At 39.9% G+C, this 25,884-nt stretch overlaps 1 protein-coding gene across 1 annotated transcript in view; it reads right to left on the bottom strand.

The window, feature by feature from the left end:
• LGSN (lengsin, lens protein with glutamine synthetase domain) overlaps positions 1-25,884 on the bottom strand; it is a 121,305-nt gene that overhangs the window by 10,086 nt on the left and 85,335 nt on the right. The window contains exons 3-5 of the mRNA XM_036318042.1: positions 25,544-25,608; positions 3,589-3,718; positions 2,612-2,806 (exon numbers count right to left, since the gene is read on the bottom strand). Of these exons, the coding sequence (XP_036173935.1) occupies positions 2,612-2,806; positions 3,589-3,679 (286 nt within the window). The 5' untranslated portion in view covers positions 3,680-3,718; positions 25,544-25,608. The remainder of the gene's footprint in view (positions 1-2,611; positions 2,807-3,588; positions 3,719-25,543; positions 25,609-25,884) is intronic.

Below are 25,884 nucleotides of genomic sequence, written 5' to 3'. Positions count from 1 at the left end.
GCACTTACTTGGGGGGTTATTTTTTATGATTTAATTTTAAATTAATTTAATTTTAAATTAATTTAATTTTAAATTAATTTAAAATACACATGAATGTGTTTTGTTTGGGTTTGTAAACTTTTTGGTGCTTAGGGCTTTAAAAACTTCATCCTGCCCAGGGCCAGAGAGGGAGCTTCTGAATTAACTAAATTATGTCAGTAATGGTACCCAAGCACCTCGCTGATTTGTGCAGAGACAGCTCATGACACAAATTCTTTCCTCAGATTTTTTGACTTGAGACTAAGCCATGAAAAATTCCATCCCCCTTTTTGGCTGAAGGTTACAAATGGCTGTGGAAGAGCCAATGTGGCTGGCAGGTGTTTCTGAATTAGTCTTCCCAGTGTTTGAAGAATATTTTGAATGAGTTGACACTCAAAGATCAGAAAGTTTCATATAGAGATTTTGAGCTCAAGCTTTTCTTGATAAGACTCGATTTGAAATACTAGACGGATATGTCTTTACAGCAACCATTGGCTGGAGCTCTGAGGTGGCCTGGAGTGGTGTATGCATGCTCTAGTTCGTGGATTGACAAATACCTTCTATAAAGGGCCAGACAGCAAATATTTACAACTTTGCAGGCCAAATGCTATCCAACTACTCAACTATGCCATTGTAGCACAAAAACAGCCATAGACAATACATAAAGATTCTTTACAAAAACCAGCTCGCAAGCTAATTTGGCCCGCGGGCTATCGTTCGTCACCCTCTACTCTAGTTTCTCACAGCCAGCCCCGCTTCCTGTCTTCTTATACCGGCCCACCTCGCGCATTTGTATTCTTTACCGGGCCCGTGCCACTTGTGTTGATGATCCCTGATGTTTAGGGGCTGTCAGTGCCCATGCTTTTCATGGAGAAATTCATGAAACCAAAAAGCGCAGAGAAATGCAGAGATGGGAGATAGTGTGATAGGCCTCCCAAAGACTTTCAGACTATAAACCCTGGAACCTGTAGATTACATCAAACTGTATGGCAGAATGGACTTTGCAGATGTTATTAAGGTTATGTACAAACCTTAAAAATTAATATTGTTATGGATTATCCATATTGGCCCTTAAAGGCAGAGAACTTTCTCTAATTGTAGGAAGAAAAAAAATATTATTTTGCGGAAGAAGGGGAATTCAGAGAGATTCCAGACACGAGAAGGATTTGAGGCATTGCTGGCTGAGAGATATAGAAACAGAGAGAGGATTCTAGGAGCTAAGAGCCACCCCAATTGGCAGCCAGCAAGGAAATAGGAACCTCAGTCCTGCAACTGTAAGGAACTGGATTCTCCCAACAACCTCAATGAACTCTGCCAACAACCTCAATGAACAGCAAGTGGATAGTCCCTGGAATCTCTGGCTAAGAAGCTAGAGGTCCAACACTCTGATTTTGACCTTGCAAAACCTGTAAAAGAGAAACCAGCTCAGCCAACCCAGACTTGTGACATACAGAAGTCTGAGATAATGAATTGTGTTCTTTCAAGATGCTAAGTTTGTGGTAATTTGTTATGCTGGCAATAGAAAACTAATGTATATGGAGTCCTGACAGCGTTCACTCCCAGGCTCTACTTCCTCCTCAGGCCCTGTGTGTAGTAAAGAATTTCCCCTTGCCCAAGAAGAGCACTGGCCTTTACCTCTGGTCCCTGGGAAGTCATCTCTAAGCTTTCGGAATTTCCGGCCTGACAAGAGTAATTTACCGGGAGCTTCTGGCCCCACTAGAATATCTAGCAATGTCATTTATTGTTGAGTCATGGGGTATCAGCTTGACCCTCAGCAGGACTGAAGACTCAGGTCAGTCACATGGCCAGTTGGCTGTGGAACCCCAATAAAGGTTCTGGACATCAAGACTCAGGTGAGCATCCCTGGTTACAACACTCACACATTGTTGCCGAGAGAATAGTGTTGTCCATGACTCCACTGGGAGAAGGCAAGTGGAAGCTCTATGCTTAGAACTTTCCTGCACTCCCCCCATGAGTTACTTCTCTTGGCTGATTTTAACCTGTATTCTTTCACAATAATAAACCATAACCTTGAGTATAATCACTTTCAGTGAGTTCTGTGAGTCCTTATAGTGAATTATCAAAACTAATTTTGGGGAATTCCCAAATATGCAATTAGTGTCAGAAGTAAGCGTTGTTTGGTGGATACTGTACCTCTAACGTCACAAACAGCTATTTCCTTACTTTCCAAACCTGTTTGTTCAATCCTTTCAACATTGATTCCCTCATGGGGAGAAAAAAATACCTCTTTTTAACTAGTTTCTGTCATTTGGATCTCAGAGATTTTTAACTAATACATTCATAGTCCGAATTAGCCGTATCCCTATTAATAAGCCATAAATTTAGAATAACAGAATTTCACTTTTAGAAGACTTGAGAGATCATCCATTACAACCTTTCCATTTTCTAGATGAGCAGCCTTGTGTGTAAAGAAAACTGTAAAGCACTTTTATCAATGATAGCTGTATAAATTATTTAAGTATTCTGACTCCCAGGCTAGCATTCCTCAACCAACATCACATTATCTCTAATTCACATACACATTTAGGACTAGTGGCTGGAACTATATGCCAGTTTGTCCCAGAGTCCTTACCAGTACAGCTGGAGTCTGCGTTGAATTCATTACCAGGAGCCCTGGCTGATGTTTTGAGGGGTGAGGGTTTCATCTCTGCTGTATGATCCTGGGAGTCCTTGTCATCTTGCGGATGCGATTCATCAGAGCCAGGTCCCACAGCTGGGTTGCTCGTATCCCCTAATGTGTGACACACCATTTGTTCTTTGATCCTTTCTGTAGTAATACAGAAAAATGTTAAGGGATGTTGCCATTGTTTTCAGCTGTCTTCCAATGTGATATGGAGAGAAATGCTTGAGGAAATAATTTATTCCTAGGCGGTAAAATGCCAAATAAAGGGCAGTGAGCATAGTACACCCTGGTTGCAGGCCATAAGGGGGTGCAATGTCTCTAGAAAATTTAAAAATAATTTTAAAAATCTATAGAAAGTCTGACTGCTTTTGATTGCTGCCATGCACTGCCCTTTCCTACTGGCCTGCCTTGGAAAACACCACTGCTCCTAGAATGGAGCCTGTTGTCCAGTCTAACTCCTAGGTTCAGCACTGTTTCAGGCCCATGAGAGTCCAGCTGGAATTCCAACATGTGGTATGAAAACGTGCCTCCACCTTTACTGTGGCCTCCCCAATCTTCAGTAACGATCTTTGTGCTCATTCTCAGAACAGAAATGTGCTTCTCTTCTTACTTATGTGTTGCTTCTTTTATATTCTCTCTTTTTATCCCACTGTATCTCCTCATTCTTCCCCCTTTAAATTCTGAATATTTTGGCTGATTGTTTTTATATATTTACATTGTAACCCTGTATTTGCCATCTTTTATGTTGACTTTGTACAAATAAATTTTATTTGTTTTTGCTTCTTCCATAGAAGAAAAGCAAATGTATTATGAAAATGTGGACCAAATAGAGATTGTCATTGATGACATATTCTTGAGAGATAATGGTAGCAAGATATTTGAGATTAAGTGTCTCATGCTCTTAGCTGAACAGTTGTACAAACTACCTTTTGAGATGGACATATCCATTTCTCCTATTTCAGTTGAAGAAATATGTGATTTAGTGACTTTCTTTCTTGTCCTTCTTAATTTACTCATCCTGCTGCCTTCCGTCACATTACATTCATCTCTTGAATCCTGTAATAGTTAATAAACAAAAAGTCCAATAACAGATCATGCACACAACCAAATTTGGTTGTCAAGAAAGTATGATGATTGGAGAGCTAAATTTTAAAATTAATATAGGAGACTTTTATAATGAGGTAAATTTTGTCATTTCCACATCCAATTGAATAACTTAAAATTACAAAGCCCAACATTCTGCTGACAAGCTGGATATTCTATATCACCTTACACATGTGGTTTGGAAAATATCATGAAATAAATTAAGATCTTGTCCAACTAGTCAAGATTTCTATTCTTACTTTATACTCTGGGGTATTTTACATTATTTATTCCTTAATAATTTTGCATGTCAGCCCAAAAGTCTTCTTTTTTAGCATCTCTAATGTCTTTGACCAGAGGCATAAGTACCTGAGATTTGATTCTCTTCTCTCTTTTTTCTTACCTCAAACTTATTGCATCAAAATTTACTTTACTTCAAAAAAGCACTTCATGAAATACTATTCTGTAACTGTGTTTTACAGTGTAAAACTGTCATCCCTAAACTGTCATATAGCTTGATATGTAAAGAAAAAGATTTTTAAACAAAATAACCAAACCTCCTACACTCTAGTTATAATCTTTGCAAGGATCCCTTGATAGACTTGACATGGCCTATTTCCAGCAGGGGCTAGAGGTGAAGAGCTTCAGGGTTTTCATACCAGCAGCGGACAGAATCACCCCTGAGTCCCAGGACACACACAAAAAAATTGACGTGTTGTGCTTTTTTAAGCTAACTCTGGTATGTTTAATGTTGTTATACAATAGCATTATGGTTTCAGAGGAAAGAAAAGTGGCAGAGTCAGGGTCAAAAACTACATTCTAAAATGTTTTAAGCTATTGTCTTTTTTGAAGAGCATGTCCTGAGAAGTTTCATATCTGGGGGCGAGTTATATAAATACATGACCAGAGTCACTGCTGAGGCACAATTGTCCCCATTTATCAATAAAGCCAAGGCAAGTCAGCTTCTGGAGACTGAAAGAGGGGGTACAATTTTTACTTTTGTAACATTCACCTGTCTTCAGGTAATCCGGACCAAAAAGAAAAGATTCTCAGGAAAACAACAAAGACAATTCACCTAGTTACTAACCTGAGAATTGCACCAACAAAATCCCAAGAACTAAGTCATAGGACATGCCTCTAACTCCATAATAGACATTCAAATCAAAAGTTTTCATCAAATGAAGAATACCTTTAGTTCAGTCTTTTGACTTTCTCTTCTATACTAGGATAATCAGAGTATAGGCATAGCTATAATAACTGAAACAAATTTAGGGGAATCCCTGGTTTATCTTGCCTCAAGTGGAGTATTTTTATTCTCCTTAATCTTTCAATTACAGTCAGCTACAATATGAATGATGTTTCATTAAAAAACCTATGAGCCAGGATTCATGTGGTTTGGGTTCTAATTCTGACTTTTCAACTATGTAGCAAGTCCTTCTGGAGCCTTTGTATTTTCATCTAGAATCACCACCATAAAAACAATCATACTCAGCAAGTATATTAACATTTTACTAGCATTTCATAACCAGACAATATTATGTCTCACTTAGTACTTACAAAACACGCAGGGAACATTTGCTATTACCTATACTTTTGCCAAGGCAGAAATAGGTCTGCAGGAGTTACGTGATTTGTTCTAGGTCATATAACTGCCAAGGAAGAATGGGAATTATTTAAGGAACTTCCCACATCACCACAGCCTGACAGTTGAACTAGATGGAGTTCCAATTCTAATATTATCTGTGTGACTCATAAAAACTTGTTCACTCAACTTCCTCAATTATATGTTCTTTTAAAGTTGTATTTTTGTTGTTGTTATTTTTACTAGCTGTGCTAATGGTTAAATATTTCAACCAACATCTCTCAATATCATTCTAGATACCACTGCTGGGGAAAAATTAGGGTCATTACAGCTATCACTCTACCCAGGGGCCCTCTAGAACTTCTGCATACTCTGAGCAGCATTCCAGTCTTTTTGAGATCTTCTATGTGGTAATTGAGAAACTTTCTTTTCTTCTTTACTCTCTACTTTATAGTTTAATTGCCAATATTTAAAAATTATAAAATTTAACATAAAAATCCAGATTTCTGGCATTCTTTGGAGATTTGGAAAACTGGCATCACTGGGGCCACATTTTGTCATGGCAATGACTGGCTAGAGCCACATGTTGGCTCCTTCTTGGAAAGGGGTGTCAGCTCTGGTGTTCACCATCTAGCCCATCATGTCTCTCCATTATCTGCCTGGAATTTGAGTTTACTAATCCCTGAACAACCTGAATCACTTTCTTTACCACATGGAAGCCTTCAATTCCATCACAGTACTTTATTGTAAGACTAGAGGCCTGGTGCACGAATTCGTGCACCAGTGGGGTCCCTTGGCCTGGCCTGTGGGATCAGGCTGAAACCGGCTCTCCAACATCCCCTGAGGGGTCCTGGATTGCGAGAGGGTGCAAGCCAGGTCGAGGGACCCCACCAATGCATGATCAGGGCCAGGGAGGGACACGGGAGGTTGGCCAGCCAGGGAGGGACTATGGGAGGGCTCCAGGGCATGTCTGGTACATCTTGCCGGCTGGACCACAGCAGCAAGCTAACCTACCAGTTGGAGTGTCTGCCCCCTGGTGGTCAGTGCACATCATAGCAACTGGTTGACCAGTCAACTGTCTGCCCCCTGGAGGTCAGTGCACATCATAGTGAGCGGTTGAATGGCCTTAGCATATTATTAGTATATTACGCTTTGATTGGTTAAACAGATGGCCAGATGACCAGTCACTTAGCATATTAGGCTTTTATATAGGATTCTTCATGAAAGGGATCATGTTTTATTTGTTTTTATGTCTTTGCTTTTGCCTCATCCATAGCAGGTGATCCATAGTCCTCATTATTTGGGTTGATAAAATTTAAGTTGGTGGGGAGTTAAGATGGTTTTAATCCTTCTACAAGAAAGAGTTATAAAAAAAAAAAAATACAATTGTAGCCCTGGCCAGATTGGCTCACTGGATAGAGCGTCAGCCCTCGGACTGACGGGTCCTGGCTTCAGTTCTGGTCAAGGGCACACACCTCGGTTGCATGTTCAATCCAGGCCCTGATTGGGGAGGATGCAGGAGGCAACCAATTGATGTGTCTCTCTCACATCAATGTTTCTCTCTTTCTGTCTCTCCCCCTTACACTCTCTCTAAAAATCAGTGGAAAAATATCCTCAGGTGATAACACTTTTATTGTACCTACTATGAGTCAAGTCTCTTCTAAATGCTCTGTATATATTGATGCATTTAATTTCAAAACCATCCCTTGAGATAGATACATTATCATCTCCCATTTTAGAGGTGAAGAAAACTGAGTAAAAAAGAAAGATTAATTTGCTTCAAATCACATTTCTTGTAAATAGGAGAGTTAGGATTTGAACCCAGGCATTTGGCACTAGAGCACAAGTACTTAATGCTCCCTAAATGAATACTGTCAGTAAGACTGCTCCCTGGGGTGCTGCAGTGCTGGGAGGCTAGAGCAGAATTCAAGAGAGCTCTGCAGGACCAGGTGTTAACTATTTAGTGCATGGATTGTAGACAGGACCAAGGGCCTTAGGGAAACAGTAGGACAGCTAGAGAAGTTTGGAGAGTTTGGGGGGACCCTTTGCAGCTGTTACCTATAAGTTTGGAAACGTTTCTCAAGCAGTCAGCAATGCAGTTGCAGCTGACAAATCTTTTGGTTGCACGTTTATGCTGCACAAGCAGTGCCTGGTGCCTAGTAAGTACTAAACAGATGTTAGTCCTGATTGTTATTACCCAGGCACCATGCATTACTGGGTATTTCTATTGGGAGAATACTTTATGTTAGGTTACCTCATGGGCCCCTAACTTACAGGAGATGGCTCCCATTGAGTTAGACTCATTTATAGATTCTGAACTCAATAAATGACAGGAACCACTCAGGTGAGGTAATGTCAAGTAGTCTAAGGGTTCTCAGAGAGGAAAGTGTGTCCAACATTCTCGTACTTGGACTCTAAATGCTGCTATTCTTAAACAGGCAGGATATTTTATAAATAGAGTCATCAGAAAGCCAGAGAAACGAGGCCAGAAAAGGGGGCATATGAGCCGAAGATAGAGAGGGATGAAGTAAACCAGGTTGGAGGAACCATGAGCATAAGCACAGATATTCAGTTTTATTTGATCGCATAGCATAAATATGCAAATCTGATTCATGCTTAATGTAGATGATCTCAAAATTCTACAACAGGTTGATTCTGATTTCTTTTGACATTTCCACCAGAGAAGCTTTTCCCACTTCAGAAATGTTTCTGCTATCATCCCATCACATGGCTCCGTTGTCTCATACACAGGAGTGACCTTACAGAATGCTTTCTATTACAAAATATTTTCATAATGCATGTTTTTCTCATCATAGTTTTCTTTTGAAAGTTGCTTATATGGATTAATATAAGGTTGTCATTTTGCATTTAAAATCCATGGTTTGATCAAATTAACTAAAAGAGGCTTAACCTAAAGGGATTCTGCCAAGCATTAAATATAAACCCTAATTTGACCTAATAAGTTTCCTTTTAATAAAGTAACCAGTGTTATTTACATTCTAAATATCACTGATTTTATTCATTTACTTTTAATTTTCTCTAACAGTTAGCTTTTTAATGCCAATACTTTAAAAAAAAACAACTTTGTTTTGACCCCTATATATTGGCTATCGTCTGAGGTATAATCCTTCATACACTTGGATTTTGTTAAAGACAAAGGTGCACAAAAAAGAAAGCAAGCCAAGAAAATCTCACAAGTTTTCATCTCTGTTAGAAATAATGGGGGGAAAGGGATTAATGATTATCAAAAGAATATGTCAAACTGAAAAGAATGTGTCTTCAGTTTTCTTAAAGTATATTCTTCAAAGAAAATGGGAGGAAATGCATTTAAAATATTCACAGAAGGGATATTTCAAAGAGCATATCATAAACTTGCATCAACTGATCTAAAAGGATCCCTGCCTACTAACTCCTATTCTTACTCTGGCAACCTTGTCTGGGAAAAATAATTCAAAATACGTAAAGTTACATGTATGTCCAGTGCACCTCTGTTATAATAGTGAAGACTTGAAAGCAGCATAGATTAAAGTAAGAGGAGTTAAATACATTGTGATAATTCTGTTCAGTGAACCCACCATTTACTAGTAAAATTGAGTGCTGTCACTTCCCATTTTCTCACCTGGATTAACATAGCCATTACCAAACTGTTCTCCCTACTTTCAGTGTGCCCATTCTGCTATCCTCTAGAGTCTAGACTACTTCCTGAGTTACTGCTCTAAATCACAATTTTGGTCTTGTTATTTCTTTGCTTAGAACACTTACACAATTTCCCAGCACCTTCTGGAAAAATTCGAATTAGTATTACCTGAGATGCTGCATAACCCAGCTTCACCAATCTCTCCGGGCTCCATAACTGGTTATTTTCACCCACAAACTCTATCTCCATCTTGACAAAACTGGTTTTATCATTTCTGTGGCCAACATTGTTTCCTTCTTGCCCAGGCTATTTTTGATTATCTACTATTCTGGCCACTCCTCAAAATTAACCCAACTCTCTGGACAATTTGGTATAGCCACCCTATTCGAAGATGATTATTTTTCTTAAATCCCCAGTGAAAGTAGATCTCTTATTAAACTTTGTAGCCTGTTAAAATAAATCATAATTACTGCCTTTTTCATCAAAATTGGTAAACTGTTTAGTCTCCTATTAGAAATTTTATTTAGTGCTTTGTAAAATGATTATCAGTATAATTAAAGTAGCTTTCTTTCATCTACATACTTTTTTCTCCAAATCAAAAGCCAATAATTAGTTTAACTCAAGTATGGTGATTCCTTAAATACCATGTGTATACTTAGGTGCCCCTTCTAGAGGTAAGAAATACTGCAGCAATAAACCAAGGAACTAGGTAGGATTCCCAATATCCACTAGGGCAAAAAAAAAAATGAAGATATTCCAGATATTTGCGAGGTAGATTTGGTGGTTTGGTGCTTCACTCGATACAAAACTTTACTATATCTTCCTCTCTAAGAGAAAGAAAAGAAGAATGTTAGAAGAAAGAGGAAGGAAGAAGAGGGGAATTATCAAAAAGGAAATTGTCAACATTAAATGATCACTTTTCAAATGACATAACTGAGCCTCAGGAAGATTAAGGTCACTTACGTGGTGGACAAGAAAGGTAGACAGTTCTGGAGCCTTCAATTTCGTCTTTCAGGTGGAAAAGCCTCAGACAGGAGGGATATGGAAAACTAAAGTTTTTAAGGAGGATGGAACTGGTTTGACATAGTCAAAGCAGAGAATGAGAAAGAGCCAACTCAAGAAAGAAAAATGTTGAGTGTCCCACAGGAACTGGAAACCTTAAAGTTGTGGTGGCACCAATCCGCACCACACAGGTAAGTAATTTTTCTCCAGCAAAGCTCTGTTTGAGATGTTAAAAACATGGTTGAGGTTTGTGAGGATACAAACTCAGGAAGACAATGACAAAGTAAGTTGAAGATATTGGCAACTAAGAGACTAGAATAATAAAATAAGAAATCCAAGATAGATGGACTAGGAAGTGAAATTAGGAAAAACTGACAGGGCAAACCTAGTCAACGGACTGGAGATTTCTGGAAGGTGGCATTTTAAATGTACCCTTGTGCTTAATCTATTGCCTAGAATAAAATGGAAATTTAATATTTTCTTTTTTTAATATTTTTATTGATTTCAGAGAAGAAAGGAGAGGGAAGAGAGATAGAAACATCGATGATGAGAAAGAATCACTGATTGGCTGCCTCCTGCACACCCCTTACTGGGGTTTGAGCCCACAACCCAGGCATGTGCCCTTGACCAGTATTGAACCTGGGACCCTTCAGTCCACAGGCCAACGCTCTATCCACTGAGCCAAACCAGCTAGGGCTAATAAATATTTTCTAATGAATGAATGGCAACTAAACCCTACCATGTTGGAATACAAAGTCAGAAGGGACATTTGACTCTGATCTCTCTTTCAGAAATGATTCCAAATGAGATTTCTTTGGCTGTCCAATAGGATCTGATGATAACCCAATAAGCTAATGTAATCAAAACAACTTTCCTAGAGAAAATATTACATGGACGCCTTTGAACTTTCCTCAGGAAAGGCTTTTAAAAAGAAAAGTTTCTGCTGATGACAAGCTGCCCCCTAACAACTTTGTGTCTTGACCTCATTAATTTCACCTTTCCTTAGTGGCGGGGGGCGGGGGGGGGGGTCACTCTATTTATCCTCTAAACCACAACTTATCACCAGGCATATGATTATTTCCTTTAAGACATGGGCAAAATCTTATTTCCTGCATCTCCTCATAGCATAACTAAAACATGCTGATATCTCAAGAGAATTTTCTAAACATTAAGGAATGATAGTAAAGAAACATTGAAAAGAACCAATTACAAAATATTTACTCAGTCCTGGCAATTAACTATGTTTGTAGACTCTGATCTATTCCACATCTTACTCAAGACCCTGCCCAAACTATTCTCCTTTTTACATATCTAGTTCACCAGCCAGATAAGTAAACATGATTTGGAGCTTATTTGAAAACATATAACACTTATTTATGGCCTAGTAAGTGATTCAACCAAACTGTTTCTGCAAAGTCCCTTTAGTCTCATACAAAAATTAGGAAATCTCTGAGATCATTATGCACAAGGACCCAAAAGGCCACCAATTTCCAACTTACAGAAAATGAAGATATTCTTAGGGACCCATTACCCACAGAGCTATTTATCCTGAAAGTTAGACCTTCATCTGTATATTTTTAAAGAATTGTAATCCTTAAAGTCTATTGGATTTTAGGAGGCTCCATCTGAATACATGGACTCTCTGAAGATTTTTGTTGTTCTTTGTTCTTTATTACAAATGTAATAATCCTCATTGAAAAAAATTAAAAGGTACAGAAACTCATATAGTAAAATGGAAAACTAAAAATAAAATAATAAAAGTTCTTTATTTTCCTATAACCTTTAGGTTTTTGACAAGTAAATATTTTCAGAAAGAGTTGATTCTTATTACTATAAATAATTCTTATAATGGCTCATTTTCTAATATAAATTCTTTAATAGTTGTTTGTAGTAAATATTTACTGTGTCAATACTGATTGGGACCACACACATTTTAAAATATACCAAAAACAGAAATTGAAGAGAATATTTATAGTACATTCACACCTCTTATTGACAAGTGACTTATTGGGACTACTCTACTTGCATTTATTCAACAACTGAATACCTAGAATACTAGATGCTTTAGGATAACTAAAGATGAATTACTTGCTGTTTCATGGAACATAATATAATACATAATTTTTTTTAAAAGGTGTGTTAGCATGTGTTATATAAATGATTTTTTAAAAAAATAAATAAATAAAAAGGTGTGTTAGCATGTGTTGTATAAATGAGGAAGGTACTGCCAGAACCAAGATGTGGTAACTCACCTAATTTCACACCTAGAAAGTTCAGAATCCAAACGGATGGTTTGAAACTCTTCTTTCATTCTTCATGCTACTTACAAACTTTACAGACAACAAAACACTGAAAATTAAAGATGTTACCTTTAGGAATACTAAAGGCAGGGCAGTTTTATATAAAATGCAGCAGGAAATGCAACTCCTTTGTCTTTTAACTTTACACTTCAATTTAGCATTCAGTGGAATCTATTTCCTTTGAGGTAAAACTAAGCACACAAGGAAAATACAGATAAAATTCTTGGAAGTTACAGAAAATCAGAATTTTACTAAATATAATGATATTTAAAGAGAATTTTATAAACATTAAGAAATGAAATTAAAAGGATGGGCTACTTGGAAAAGTGTCATGTTTCTCATTCTCAAGCACATCTGTGGATGAGTGAGATAGTCCAATGTCAGGGATCACCAGATGGTTTCCAGTTCTACCACCAGAGATGCCAGCACTTTTACCATAAAATAACCTAGGTCCAAGCTGGGAGATTAGGTGGGACCCTGCTCCACCTATATATCCACATTCATCCGAGAATTATTGAGAAGCTATCATTACAAAGAGCCTCTGTGTGAAAGAAGTGCCACATGATAAATGGTGGGATGGATCCCTTGTCCATCCCAGCAAGATGGTAAAATACACAGTAGGAGCACCAAGCCCAGGGCAAATCCCACCTCTGGGGCAAGGCCATGCAAAGTCTGGCACAGAACATTCTGTATCAGAAAATGTGCCTGACCAGCCGTTTCACAAAAGAGAAAAGATTTATTTTCTACAGATATAGCACTATGTTATTTACATAAGATGAAGCTAAATAACAAAGGATGCTAAAAATTTGGTGAATTCCCTGAGGTTGGTATTAGCGCTGGTCTTATTTAGCATTTTCATCAGTAAATTGAATAATAAATCCTTATTTTTTTTCAGAGAAATTAAGATTTTGCAGCTAAATTATATTTATCTTGTATAGAGAGGATCAAAGTGATTTCTGAAAGCTTTGTGGATAGGCAGAAAAGCAACAAATATACTTCAAAGGTAAGGAAGACTTGCAAATTTTTTTCCTTTTTTAGTTTCTATTGAATTTATTGGGGTGACACTGGTTAAGATAGTGCAGAAATTTTAAATATACATAAAGTATATAATAATATTTATGAGACTGGGTTCTGTGAAATAAGATCCAAAAACAGAATTGTCGGTAAAGAGATCAACTAATGGGCTGCTGCAGATAGAAAGACTGGGCCTCATCAAAAAGAATATTTTAAATATGATGGGAGAAGGCATTCTATCTTTTAAAAATATAATAAGCCCAGAACTAGAATAATAAATATAGTTCCAGCCACTGTACCTTAAGAAAACCTTCATGGGCTATAAAAGAATGAGTATGGGTTTATATAAATCTATACCACATATAATTGTTATCATTATTATACCAAAGGCAAATAAAGTTTTACTATGCAAAAGAAAAAGTGTAAAACTCTTTAAGACTATAAAAATGAAAACTTAGTTGGAGATATTACTGGCCAGTCTACAACACAACACACAGGCATTCTGGTTCCAGTGAGTAGTCTTTTAACCACTATACATGAAACAGAAACCTATTTTTAACATTGAGAGAGGTACTTGAACTCAAAAAAGGTGGATTTAAGGTAAATAAAAATTAATATGAAATGAACTAAAAACCTTGAGATCTGAAAACAAAACTTTGAATCCTAAGAGACAAAACACATTTACAATACAAAAATAGAATCAGGAAGTTTTTATAGAGTTGCACAGAAAATAGCATAAAGCAGGGAAAGTAGGGTAAGTTGGGGCCATAGCCTCCCATAGAGCTGCATTAGTGCCCTGGTGCTGGGGTCCAACCCCAGCAGGTCCAGGGGTCACCAAAGGTGTGGACAGAGTCGGCGAAGAAGGAATGACACGGAGACAGCGTTCAGTTGATCAGCAGCCTAGCCAGGATCTCTAGCCAAGTTCTGGTCAGGATCTCCAGCCAGGTTCTGTGTCCATGTTCTCCAGGTTCTCCAGCCAGGTTCTGTAGCCATGTTCCCTTGCTAGGTTCTCCAGCCAGGTTCTGTCCAGGTTCTCCAGCCAGGTTCAGTCACTAGGTTCTAGTCAGGTTCTCTTGCCATGTTCTATCCAGGTTCTGTAGCCAGGTTCTGTCTCTAGGTTCTTCAGCCAGGTTCTCTCGCTAGGTTCTGTCTCTAGGTTCTGTGGCCAGTTTCTGTCCAGGATCTTTTGCCATGTTCTCTCCAGCGAAGTTCTTCTGTCTCTAGGTTCTGTGTAGGTTCTGTGTCTAGGTTCTGTGTCCTGTTGTCTTGTTACATCTGTATTAATACAAGTTGATTCCAATCCTATCAATCTCTATTCCAAAGGTTAGGGCGTTTCTTATCTCCATTCCAGGGAGTAAAGATTATGTAGCTTAAGCATGATTGTTCGTAGTTAAAGTGATTAATTACCCGCCTGGCACTTAGTTAAGGGGTTTTATTCCCTCCCTAACTTCAGGGGGAAATCCCTACCTGGGGAAACAACCTTTCTCAGAGAGGTGACCTTGGTTAAAACACATAGTGCCAAGAAGGTGAGCAAACATATTAAGAACAGTATGCCATATATGCCAGGTCCCTTGAAACAGCAAGGATGGACCGGGCTCCAGGCACCCTGGCACACAGACAGATACAGGCTGCAGAGCAGGATGGACCTCTGGTCTCACCCCAGGTGGCATCCGTTCCCCCTGCACTGTGGAAGCATCAGCTCTCTGTGTCTACCTGGGCAGGTGTTTTCTGGATGAGTCATAAGCATCTACAGGGCAGAGAACAGATCTTATCTTGACATATCAGCTAGCTCAGTGCCACACACAAGGTTTTTGATAAATAGATTTTAATTATTATGATACATTGCCATCTCCCTCAATTTCACAATCTCATACACCCATAAGCTCTATTTTTGGTGATAAGAATGTGTTTTTTAATCTATTTTCTGTTCAGCACTGCTAAGAATTTGGCTGAATGCATGACTTTATGACATTGCTTTGCATAGGGAAGCTCAGTAAAATATTCTGTATTGAAATACCAAATCTAAGATTAATAACTGTTCGTTTTTATGGGAGATTTTTGCCGATGAATTTGTTCTGCTTGGGAAGTGATCATCCTAGCGGATTTTCTTCACACACACTATCGGCCCTTCTGAATCCATTGAGCCTTTGTTCAGCTGCCGTGTTTTTGCAGTTAAGCTCATGCTGCTGCTGCCCACATTACCAGAGCATCTGGTATGGAACACAGTCTTTGCCCTTTTCCAGACATTAGTTAACTGGGAATGTCACACACCATCTCCTTCCCTCCTCTCATGTACTTTCTCTTCCTGAGAATATGGCCCTACTCAGGAGAGCACAAAGGAGGTTATTCAGTGGAGAGTCAGATCAAGTGGACGCCAAGGCTCACCTTTATTACATCTATTAAATATAATGTTCCATCCCAGTTATCAAGGAGAGAGAGTATGTCTCTTGCTGTGAAAATTCGTGTACCCTAAAATCATATTGTTACTTTTTCTATTCCCCTAAGAGTTCATCAACATTGGCCTAGGCCAGTGGTTCCCAACCTTTTTTTGGTCATGCCCCACCTAAGCATCTCTAAAATCCTTATATAATTCTTATTATTCAAAAAGTGAACTCCTCTTCACATGGAGGAAGCCTAAAAGGCCATTAATTTGGTCTAAACAAGCTTCCAAAGAACATGGCATCCATACAGAGAAAAATAAAAGAATGAAAGGACAGTTGAAGTACTGAGGAAGAAATCACTAAGAAATTGTTAAATAATAATAATATGAGGTGATATGAAAAAATAGCAAATAAAGTTTCAAAACATATAATGGAGAACTGAGATGCATAAATATGTCACAATATATATTTATAAACTGTATATGAGGCCCCTAGAACCATAAGAAATGAAAAAAATTCACTGTTAATATCTCTTTCTCTAATTGCCCGCCCTTAAAAATCAAATCCCTCCCTCCCCCGTGGGACTTGTGCCCCATGTTGGGAACCACTGATCTAGACTGATCTGGAGATAGCATGACTCTTAAGAGTTTTCGCAAAAGCTGGGTTGCCTAGAATCCTTGGCTAAAACTGTATGGGGGTCGGGGAGAAAATACAGTTCTACCATAAGCTCAGGAGTAACAAAACTTACTCCGATTTAATTAGAAACCAAAATTTCAAAAAGCTGATGATGTACATACTAATTACTCTCTTTCTCTAAGCCGTCATTTACAGCTACAAATTTACTTTCAGATAAATTGGTTGTCTTACACAAACATATGCATCATTTGATGCCTCTGACAATGACAGGTCACTACTTGATAAGCCACAGCTTATCACTCCAGTGAATCCCTTCTTCACATACTTACCCACTTTTTTCATGGCAAGTACACTTGTCTCCATACCAAAGCACACTGCTTATACTCAGTATACATGTCAGTGACCTCATTCTCCCTTAGGTTTTTTTCTACATCTGTTTTTATTGATTAGATAAAGAAGGGGAGAGAGGGGGGAAAGAAAACATGGATGTGAGAGAGAAACATCAATTGGCTGCCTCCTACCAGCCCCCTACTGGGGATCAAGCCCAGCAACCCTGGCAAGTGCCCTGACCAGGAATCGAACCTGGGACCTTTTGTTGCATGAGACAATGCTCAACTAATTGAGCCGCACTGGCCAGGGTTTCCTTAGGTTTTTATTGGTCTTCTCCACTAGAGGAAGAAGCAGTAAGGACCAGGTCTATTCTCTGCATGACACTATTCCAGTGTATTGGTCTACCACTGTGCCATACACATGGGAGGTGTGCTTCTTCCCTTATATTTCCTTAACTTCATCTAAAGAAAACTGACACCCTCCCAGACCTGAACACAGCACTCCTCCCAGTCTACATTTCAGCTTTTCAGAATAATCTGTCTGAAAAACAAGAGTAGAACTCAGAAACATTACACATAATGAGAATGCTACCTATTGACAACTGAGAGTTTTAATATATTCTAGAGCAGACGAGTAGGCTGTCCTATTTAAAATGCTGAACATTTGAAACTGCGGTCTGAAAGGGACCAAAGTTTTGCCACTCTGAAGCTGTCTTTTTAATATACTGATTTTAAGCTGTTTATTAAGAGGAAACAAACAACAACAACAAAAAGATGCAGAAAGAACCTTGGCCCTTCCCCTTTTCCTGCCCAAGAGAGTCAGATAAAGAAACCCGCTCCAGGAAAGGGATTTCAGGGTTTAGTTTAGCCTCATTTGAATTAAGCAAGCAGGAGGGCTTCAGGCAGAGGCCTGACAGCTAGCTAAGCCCTTCGTTCCATTGTTTCTGGGTTACCTAACAATAACTTGCCTGCCAAGTGCGCTCCAGCCCATTATCACTTTTGTAACTAATACCCCTTTTTTTCACCTTTTCTCTTTGTCCAAAATGTCATATACACCCAATTTTGCATCACTGTTTTGGAATTTTCATGCTTACGTGCATGTATTAAAATTTGATATTCTCCTGTTAATCTCTCTGTTCATTTGATTACGAGCCCAGCTAGAAGAACTTAGAAGGTGAGAGGAAGAGTATTAATTTTTTTAATTCTCCACAGCTCTCAATTTTAATCACTTAACCTCAAACATTTTTATTAGGATGAGACAAACACTTTGAGCAAAACAAAGATGATGCTCTTAATAACAATCAAAACAGGCATAAAAATTTTATAGCATCCTCATGCTTCTGAAACTCAGTGCCTAATGAAGTTATTTGAAATGATTATTAAAACTAAGCGAGCTTTCCAAATGCAAATTCTAAATTAAGTTTTTTTTATTATATTTTATAAACTCAGTGTGCAGTAGAGAAGAGCATTTCATCACAAACTTCTCCAAAGCAGACATAAAACAAGTATAACCATGCTGCCCTTATTCATACTGACAGTCAAATAGCTGACAGACAACAACAGAAAGCTTTGCTGTCAGTATTTTGGTAAATAACATTTTAATTATTAACTTCATACCTCCTGCAGAAGGTCCCCTTCATTATTCATCTCGCACTTTTTTATTCAAGTTGCCCTTGGAAACCACAATATCCCCAACCAATGCATTCACATGTATTTATATGTATACCTGAAACAAACACTGTAGGTGATGAATTCCATGGAGGCTCTTTCCAGAGAGGACTGGCAGGTAATAAAAGATGAACACCAGACTCTGATGTGTCATGCCCAAGGCACAGTATGCTGGAAACGCACTAGAAAAGTCGAATGACAAATGCTCCTTTATGCCTGACTCCCTACAAACAAAAGCATACAAAGCCTGAAACTGTGTTGATTGACTTTTTCTCCAACACATTGAATTTTTGTTATATAACAATTGTATTCTGGAATGAAATCTATTGTTAGACTCGGATGATGAACACTTATTATTAGACAATTGTGCAATCAAAGTCCCAGACAAAAGCACAAATGGGAAAATACAGCTGTCAGTGACCCAGATTTTTACCAGTGGCAAAAATCTACTCATTTGTAATTCTCATTTTTATTTGCTTTTTCAGGGTCCCTTCCGGCTTCTAAATTAATTCTGGCCCTTCGTTATATAACTGCAGCCATCTTTCTGTAGCCTTTCCAATTCTCCAAATGTTAGTCTCTGACAAGCCCCAGCCCTTCCCAGCTGGCCACAATGAGCATAGAATTATCTACAGGCTGCCCTACGTGGTCCCATTAACAATCCTAGCTCAGTCAGAGGAAGTAGGGAAAGCTTCTCAAAGGGAGTTTGAAGTTGTGACTTCAAGTACAGTTGATGGAGGAGGGGAGCGGAGGGGAAGGAGGGGTGGGAGGGGAGAGGTGTTTTTCCTGAATCAAATCAAATCCTCTAAGCATTTTTCATGTATGAGTGTACAGGCTCCATAGCTGGTCATTTCTGACCGGGATTTGTAGGCCTGAGGAAGGTAGGCCAACACTCCAGCCACTCAGCCAGGTCTTGTTCTATTTCTGCAATTGCCGAGTCATTATTTTATGTTGGTTGTAATCAACTCTCCTTTTTCCTTTGTTTCTTTGTTCATCTTTCTACCTGTCACTCCCTTTGTCCCTCTTTTCTACCTGATGAATTTCAATTTCTTCTCAGTTTTCCCTCCATGTCTCCTTCTAATCAAACCAAAATATTAAATTCAAACATACTGTTTATAGCAGTTGCTATATTGCTGACAAATTTTGTTCTCTATTCTTTCGCTTTTTATTTATAGTATTTTATTTTTTCCATCACCATTTATGCCCTCTATGCCCTCTTACACCTCCACCACCACTGCCCCCCCCACCCCACCCCCACACACACATACCACAGTCACCACACTGGTTATCCATGAGTTCTCTGGGTTTTTTTTCCTTTTTTGCTCAATCCCTCCACCTACCACCTCAACACCCCCTTTCCACCAGAGCTGTTTGCCTGCTCTCTATCTGTGAGTCTGTCTCTATTTTGCCTGGTAGTTCAGTTTGTTCATTAAATTCCACATATGAGTGAAATCATATGGTACTTATCTTTCTCTGACTGGCTTATTTCACTTAGCATAATGTTCTCCATTTTGTTCTCTATTTTTAATCACAAAACTGAGTCTTTTTAAAGTTTTCAATTCTCTCTTGAAACCTAAAAAATTAAATTGGCCTTTTTTACCTATTCACCCAGTTGATTTTTCATAATTTTATCAAAATCCAAATGCTGATTCTTTTATAAACTTAATAACCCATCTATTTATTTTATACAATTAAGACAAAGTAAAAAATTATAGCTGAAGTTTCCAGATAATCAACATTATTTATGTAAAACACGGCAATCTAAATGCTGTTTGCATCCACAGCCACACGGTCTTTCCTTAATCCTCTAAATTAATAATGAATCCTAATTCTAATATTCAAGATGAAATGGAAAATTGTTTTTCATATAACATGGGGTTGGTACTTTTCCGACAAACAAATCAGTTAAACAGTTAGATCTTAATAAGTTGTTAGACCTTATTTATTGCTCATTTAGAAGAGTTTTCGTATCACAAAACTCTTGTCCGTGTATTAGTGGCATGAGCTGCATGCACATCGTAAGTCAGAGATACTCATTTCCAGTGAACCTCCTCACTGAGCATCTTTCTAATTCTGTGGTCCTCCCTGGACCTGGACCCCATCATCCCTAACCTCCTAATCCAATTGCCTTTAGCCTCTCCTCATTATGACTGGACTCCTTCCTTCCTGACTCAAAACCTCAAGGTTAGGTGTTTTAAACAACTTTCCACCAACTTCTTCTCCCACCAGTCTAGTTGTATACTTATTAAAAATCAGTTGTACTTATTTCACAATTGCTTATTCTAGTCACACTGGTTATTGCAAATAAAAGTTTAATTAAATATTATGTAAACTAATGTAAAAAATATTTTTTTTCTTTTTTTTAAATTAAATCTTTGTTGTTCAGATTATTACAGTTGTTCCTCTTCCCCCCTCCCCCCCATAGCTCCCCTCCATCCAGTTTCCACCCCACCCTCTGCCCTTACCCTCCCCCCAACTGTCCTCATCCATAGATGTATGATTTTTGTCCAGTCTCTTCCCGCACCCCCCCACACTCCTTTCCCCTCTGAGAATAGTCAGTCCACTCCCTTTCTATGCCCCTGGTTCTATTATATTCACCAGTTTATTCTGTTCATCAGATTATTTATTCACTTGATTTTTAGATTCACTTGTTGATAGATGTGCATTTGTTGTTCATAATTTGTATCTTTACCTTTTTCTTCTTCTTCCTCTTCTTAAAAGATACCTTTCAGCATTTCATATAATACTGGTTTGGTGGTGATGAACTCCTTTAGCTTTTTCTTATCTGTGAAGCTCTTTATCTGACCTTCAATTCTGAATGATAGCTTTGCTGGGTAAAGTAATCTTGGTTGTAGGTTCTTGGTATTCATCACTTTGAATATTTCTTGCCACTCCCTTCTGGCCTACAAAGTTTCTGTTGAGAAATCAGCTGACAGTCGTATGGGTACTCCCTTGTAGGTAACTGAGTTTCTTTCTCTTGCTGCTTTTAAGATTCTCTCTTTGTCTTTTGCTCTTGGCATTTTAATTATGATGTGTGTTGGTGTGGTCCTCTTAGGATTCCTTTTGTTTGGGGTTCTCTGCGCTTCCTGGACTTGTAAGTCTATTTCTTTCACCAGGTAGGGGAAGTTTCCTGTCATTATTTCTTCAAATAGGTTTTCAATATCTTGCTCTCGCTCTTCTTCTGGCACCCCCATAATTTGGATGTTGGTATGCTTGAAGTTGTCCCAGAGGCTCCTTACACTATCTTCATATTTTTGGATTCTTTTTTCTTTTTGTTTTTTTGGTTGGGTGTTTTTTGCTTCTTCGTATTTCAAATCTTTGACTTGATTCTTGCAATCTTCTAGTCTGCTGTTGGAACTCTGTATAATATTCTTTATTTCAGTCAGTGTATGCTTAATTTCTAGTTGGTCCTTTTTCATAACCTTGAGGGTCTCACTAGATTTCTTGAGGGTCTCACTAAATTTATCAGTGGTTTCTAGAGAATTCTTGAAAAACCTTAAAAGTGTGGTTTTGAACTCTATATCCAGTAGTTTGCTTTCCTCCATTTATGTCATTTGTGACCTGTTTCTTTGTCTCTGCATTTTTTATGCTTCCCTGTGTTGATAGAGTGGTTTTCTGTGCTAGGTGTCCTATAGGGCCCAGTGGCTCAGGCTCCCCAATTACCTGAGGTAGACACTCTTGGTGCACCCCCTTGTGGGCTTTGTGCACAGTCTTGTTGTGGTTAAGCCTTGATTGTTGTAGGTATCACTGGGAGGAATTGACCTCCAGGCCAATTGGCTGTGAGAATCAGCTGTGTCTGCAGTGGGAGAACTTCTGTGCTGGAGACACCCTTCTGGGGCAAAACTTGCTTCAGTGGGGCTTTCGTGCTCACTGAGTCTGCCCCCTGAGGGTGTCCCTTATGGATCTGAGGAGTTGTAATCTGGATGGTCCAACTCTGACCACTGGGTACACTGGCTCTTGGATCTCTAAGGAGGTGCTAATTTAGCTTCTGCCTGAGGCTACCCAGCAGGTGCCCAGCTGTGAAGCAATGCAAGCTGCTGTGGGGCTTTGGGCCTTCTTTTGGAAGTTCTGGGTTTCTCTGACCCAGCTGCAGTTTGTTAGGTAATTTTCAGATTGCAAAGGTCTAGGCCTTTCATATGCAAAAGCCTCTGTGCACAGCTTGGGTGGGGGCGGGGTCTCAGGGGATCAACAGGGTGGAGTAAGCAGCTAGGCTGCCCCTCAGTCCTACCCTAAGAGGCCCAGCTTCTCAGTGTCCTGGTAATCGCTGCAAGTACCTCTGAGAGAAAGCCGCCCTCTAGTTCTGCCTGCTGCCAGACAGTCCAGTTTCTCCTGTATGAGTCTGGGTCCCCAGAGACTCACCCGGAACTGGAGTTCAGAGCAGTTGGGAGCTTGAGACTCCCTCCTGATTGAAAAAGACAACCGCGTCCTCAGCTGCCAGCCCTTTCTGCGTGCGCCTCCGTACCTCTGCACTTTACTTCCGCACCTCCTCTGAGTCTCAGTGTGCTTTTCTCTTTCCTTCTAATTGTAGAATTTCCACTCGGCCAGCCTTCCTGTGGTTCTGGATGATGTCCGTTTTGTCTTTTAGTTGTATTTTTGAAGTGGTTGTGTGAGGCAGCAATTTCCGGTTTTAGCTATGCCACCATCTTGGTTTCTCCTCCGTAAAAAATATATTGAATATTCTTTAAAACTAAGCTCGATGTTTAAAAAGATTTAAAAATGATGCATGTCTTAGTTTGAGCTACTATAACAAAAAAAAAACCTGTAGACTGGGTATCTTATAAACAACAGAAATATATTTCTCACAGCTCTGGAAGTGAGGAAGTCCATGATGAAGGTGCCAGCAGATTCAGTGTCTCACTGTGTACTCTGTGGGCAAAAGGTGAGGAAGCTTTCTGAAGTCTCTTTTATAAGGATCCTAATCCCATTCATGAGGGATTCAGTCTGTACTATAGACTGGCACTGTCCCTGGAGTGGGTCATGCTCACCAGTGGCCCTTTTTTTTTTCTTAATTTCATATAAACCATAGAATATATTTAATTCAAATTAAACATGAAACTAGAATAATGTCGGTGCTTATCAAGTAGCAATTACATAGTTTTTAAAGAACAGTACATTTCTTTCTACATCCTGGCAATCCAGCAAGGCACAGGACATCCAGTTGGCGGAGGTGGTGGACCCAGCAGCCACCATCGGCGCTCATGGTATGAGGGTTGAGACAGACTGCACTTCATGCCAACGACTCTGCAGCAAGAATGACGGTCCAAGGAGCCGGGAGGAAGCCAGTTGCACAGTGAACGTGTTATTAAAGGGACTAGTCACGCGCTGCTTCTGATTCACCCCGAGTGGCCGCCAGGGCCGCACTGCCTCCTCTAGGCCTGCTTGGTGTGTGTGGCGTGATGTCTTTCCCACGTAAAGAAAGCCAAGTTCCTCGAGACACGGGTCGTTCAGCTTCCGTGGCAGCACTGCTGCTGGCGCACAGGCAACGTCCTGCGGGGCCAGGCTCGCTCTCTGCCTGGAAAGCTGCTCCCTGCTGGGTCTGCAGAGATCCGCCCGCCTGCCCTGCTCCCTCTCCGGGAGGAAGGGCCGCGGCGGGGCTTTCTTCCCAGGGCGGTGCTTTCTGTATCATGGTCCATGTCCAACCAGAGGCGGCCCCGCGCGCCTTTGCTGTCTGAGCCTGAGCGCAGGTCAGGAAAGACGCTGCGAAGAGGATCTGACACCCTCGCATGGGCGGCCGTCACTATTTGGGAGGCAGTAGGCACTGCGCTGGAGAGGCTGCCATCCGCCGCTGGGTGGGCCCCCGGAGGGCGCGGGGGTGGGGTGTGTGGGGGCTGCTCCAGTCCCTGCTCCCCCGGCCTGGCCTGTGGCTGCGGCGCCGGCGTGGGGGCTGCGGTGGAGGGTGGCTGGGTGCCTGCCTAGGAGCCAGGCTGCCTGAGGCTCTCCGGGGCCCACACCGCTGTGAGGTGGCGCACGGCTGCCCGGGAGCTGGGCCTGCGCGGGCCAGGAGGAGACGGACTTCCCGTGGCTGGCTTCGGTGACAAGCTGGGTGCCTGCTGCGCTGTCCCTGGGGCGCTCTGGCCCCCGGGCTGGCCAGGAGGTGGGTTTCCTGCTTTCGGGGGTGCTGGAGCAGGTTTCTTAACAGCTCTCCGCAAAGTGTGAGGACTGGAGCCAGTGGAGCTGTGCGCTGGGCTGATGGAGAGCCGATGGGAGCCGGCAGGGGGCTGCCCCTGCCCCTGGCATTGGCCACCGGCCACCTGAATGCTGTTTCTTCCCGGCGCCAGCGTGGGCACAGCTGTAGCTGCAGAGTCCTTGGGCTGGGGAGGACTGCTGTCGCCTGGGCTCGGCCCCTGCTCCAGCGCGCACGCAGAGGAGGGAACAGGCCCACCCCCTGCGCTATAGACTCCATCGCCATACATGTCTAATAATTGCTGTTAAATTCAGTTTAGATGATACAATCATAAAAAATTAAGACAATTAATTAAGGCTTATTCTTTCAGATTGTCTTACAATGGTCTTTATGATTTTTCGTTACAAAAAATTACAAAAATCTTATTCTTATATGATGCACTACGATAACAGTTTATACAAAGAAAAGACAATATGGGATTCAAATCAATGGATACATGGTCAAAAGAGGCATTGTTCAAAATCAATATATTGACTAATAAATGCAAATTATATGACTTAATTTAAAATAATATGTGTAAAGGGAGTACTCTTTTTTATGATTTCCTATTTCAGCTGGCTTTCTTGATTAACCAATCAAATTTTTGCCTGATTGTTTAAGGGAGAACAGCTTCTTTATTTTTATAAACTTTTCTTTAAAAAGTGGATGAGCCCTTTGGGGAGAGGTATCGGATTTTAACACGTGCACTAACTTTTGACTGCCCCCCCACAAAAAAAAAACAAAAACAAAAAAAAACAAGAACCAATGCAGTATACAACACAGACTTCCCAGAAATAAGTGAAAAAAAAGACCAAAAAAAGAAGAAGAAAAGGAATAAACATCCAAAATAAGAGATTAAACAAGAAAAGAAAACAAAAGACCAGTCTAGGAGATCCAACATATGAATAATAGGAGTTTCAGACAAATATGAGAGAAAAAAATAAACGGGAGAAAATCTTCAAATACATTAATTTCCCAGAATTGAAGGTCACAAGTTTCCAGAACACAAGCGTACATTCAGTGCCAAACTGAAAAGATTACAATTAATCCACATCAAGGTTTGCCATCATAAAATCTTAGAACACTAACCCATACAATGAATGAGGAATCAGAATGAACTCAGACTTCTTAATGTCAACACTGGAAGCTGGAAACTGGAAGACAACAGAGAAAAGTTTTCAAAATCCTGTGGGAAAATACTTAGCACATAATTCTATACTGAGTCAAAACTTTCAATCAAGTAAAAAGAGAGAGATATTTCAGATACCACTCCTAAACCCTTTCTCAGAAAACTAATGAAGAATACGGTTCTCCAAAATAGGAAACTAATACAAAGAAAAGCCAAAGATCCAAGTACCAGGAGATCTAACATGGGGAGATTAAAGAGAATCCCTCAGAAATTGATAAAGTGGAATCTCAGAACAATAGCT

Source organism: Myotis myotis, unplaced genomic scaffold (assembly GCF_014108235.1).
Source record: "Myotis myotis isolate mMyoMyo1 unplaced genomic scaffold, mMyoMyo1.p scaffold_m19_p_7, whole genome shotgun sequence".
NCBI lineage: Eukaryota > Metazoa > Chordata > Mammalia > Chiroptera > Vespertilionidae > Myotis > Myotis myotis.
Note: the sequence above shows the minus strand (reverse complement) of the source record. Positions and strands in the feature narration are given on the sequence as shown.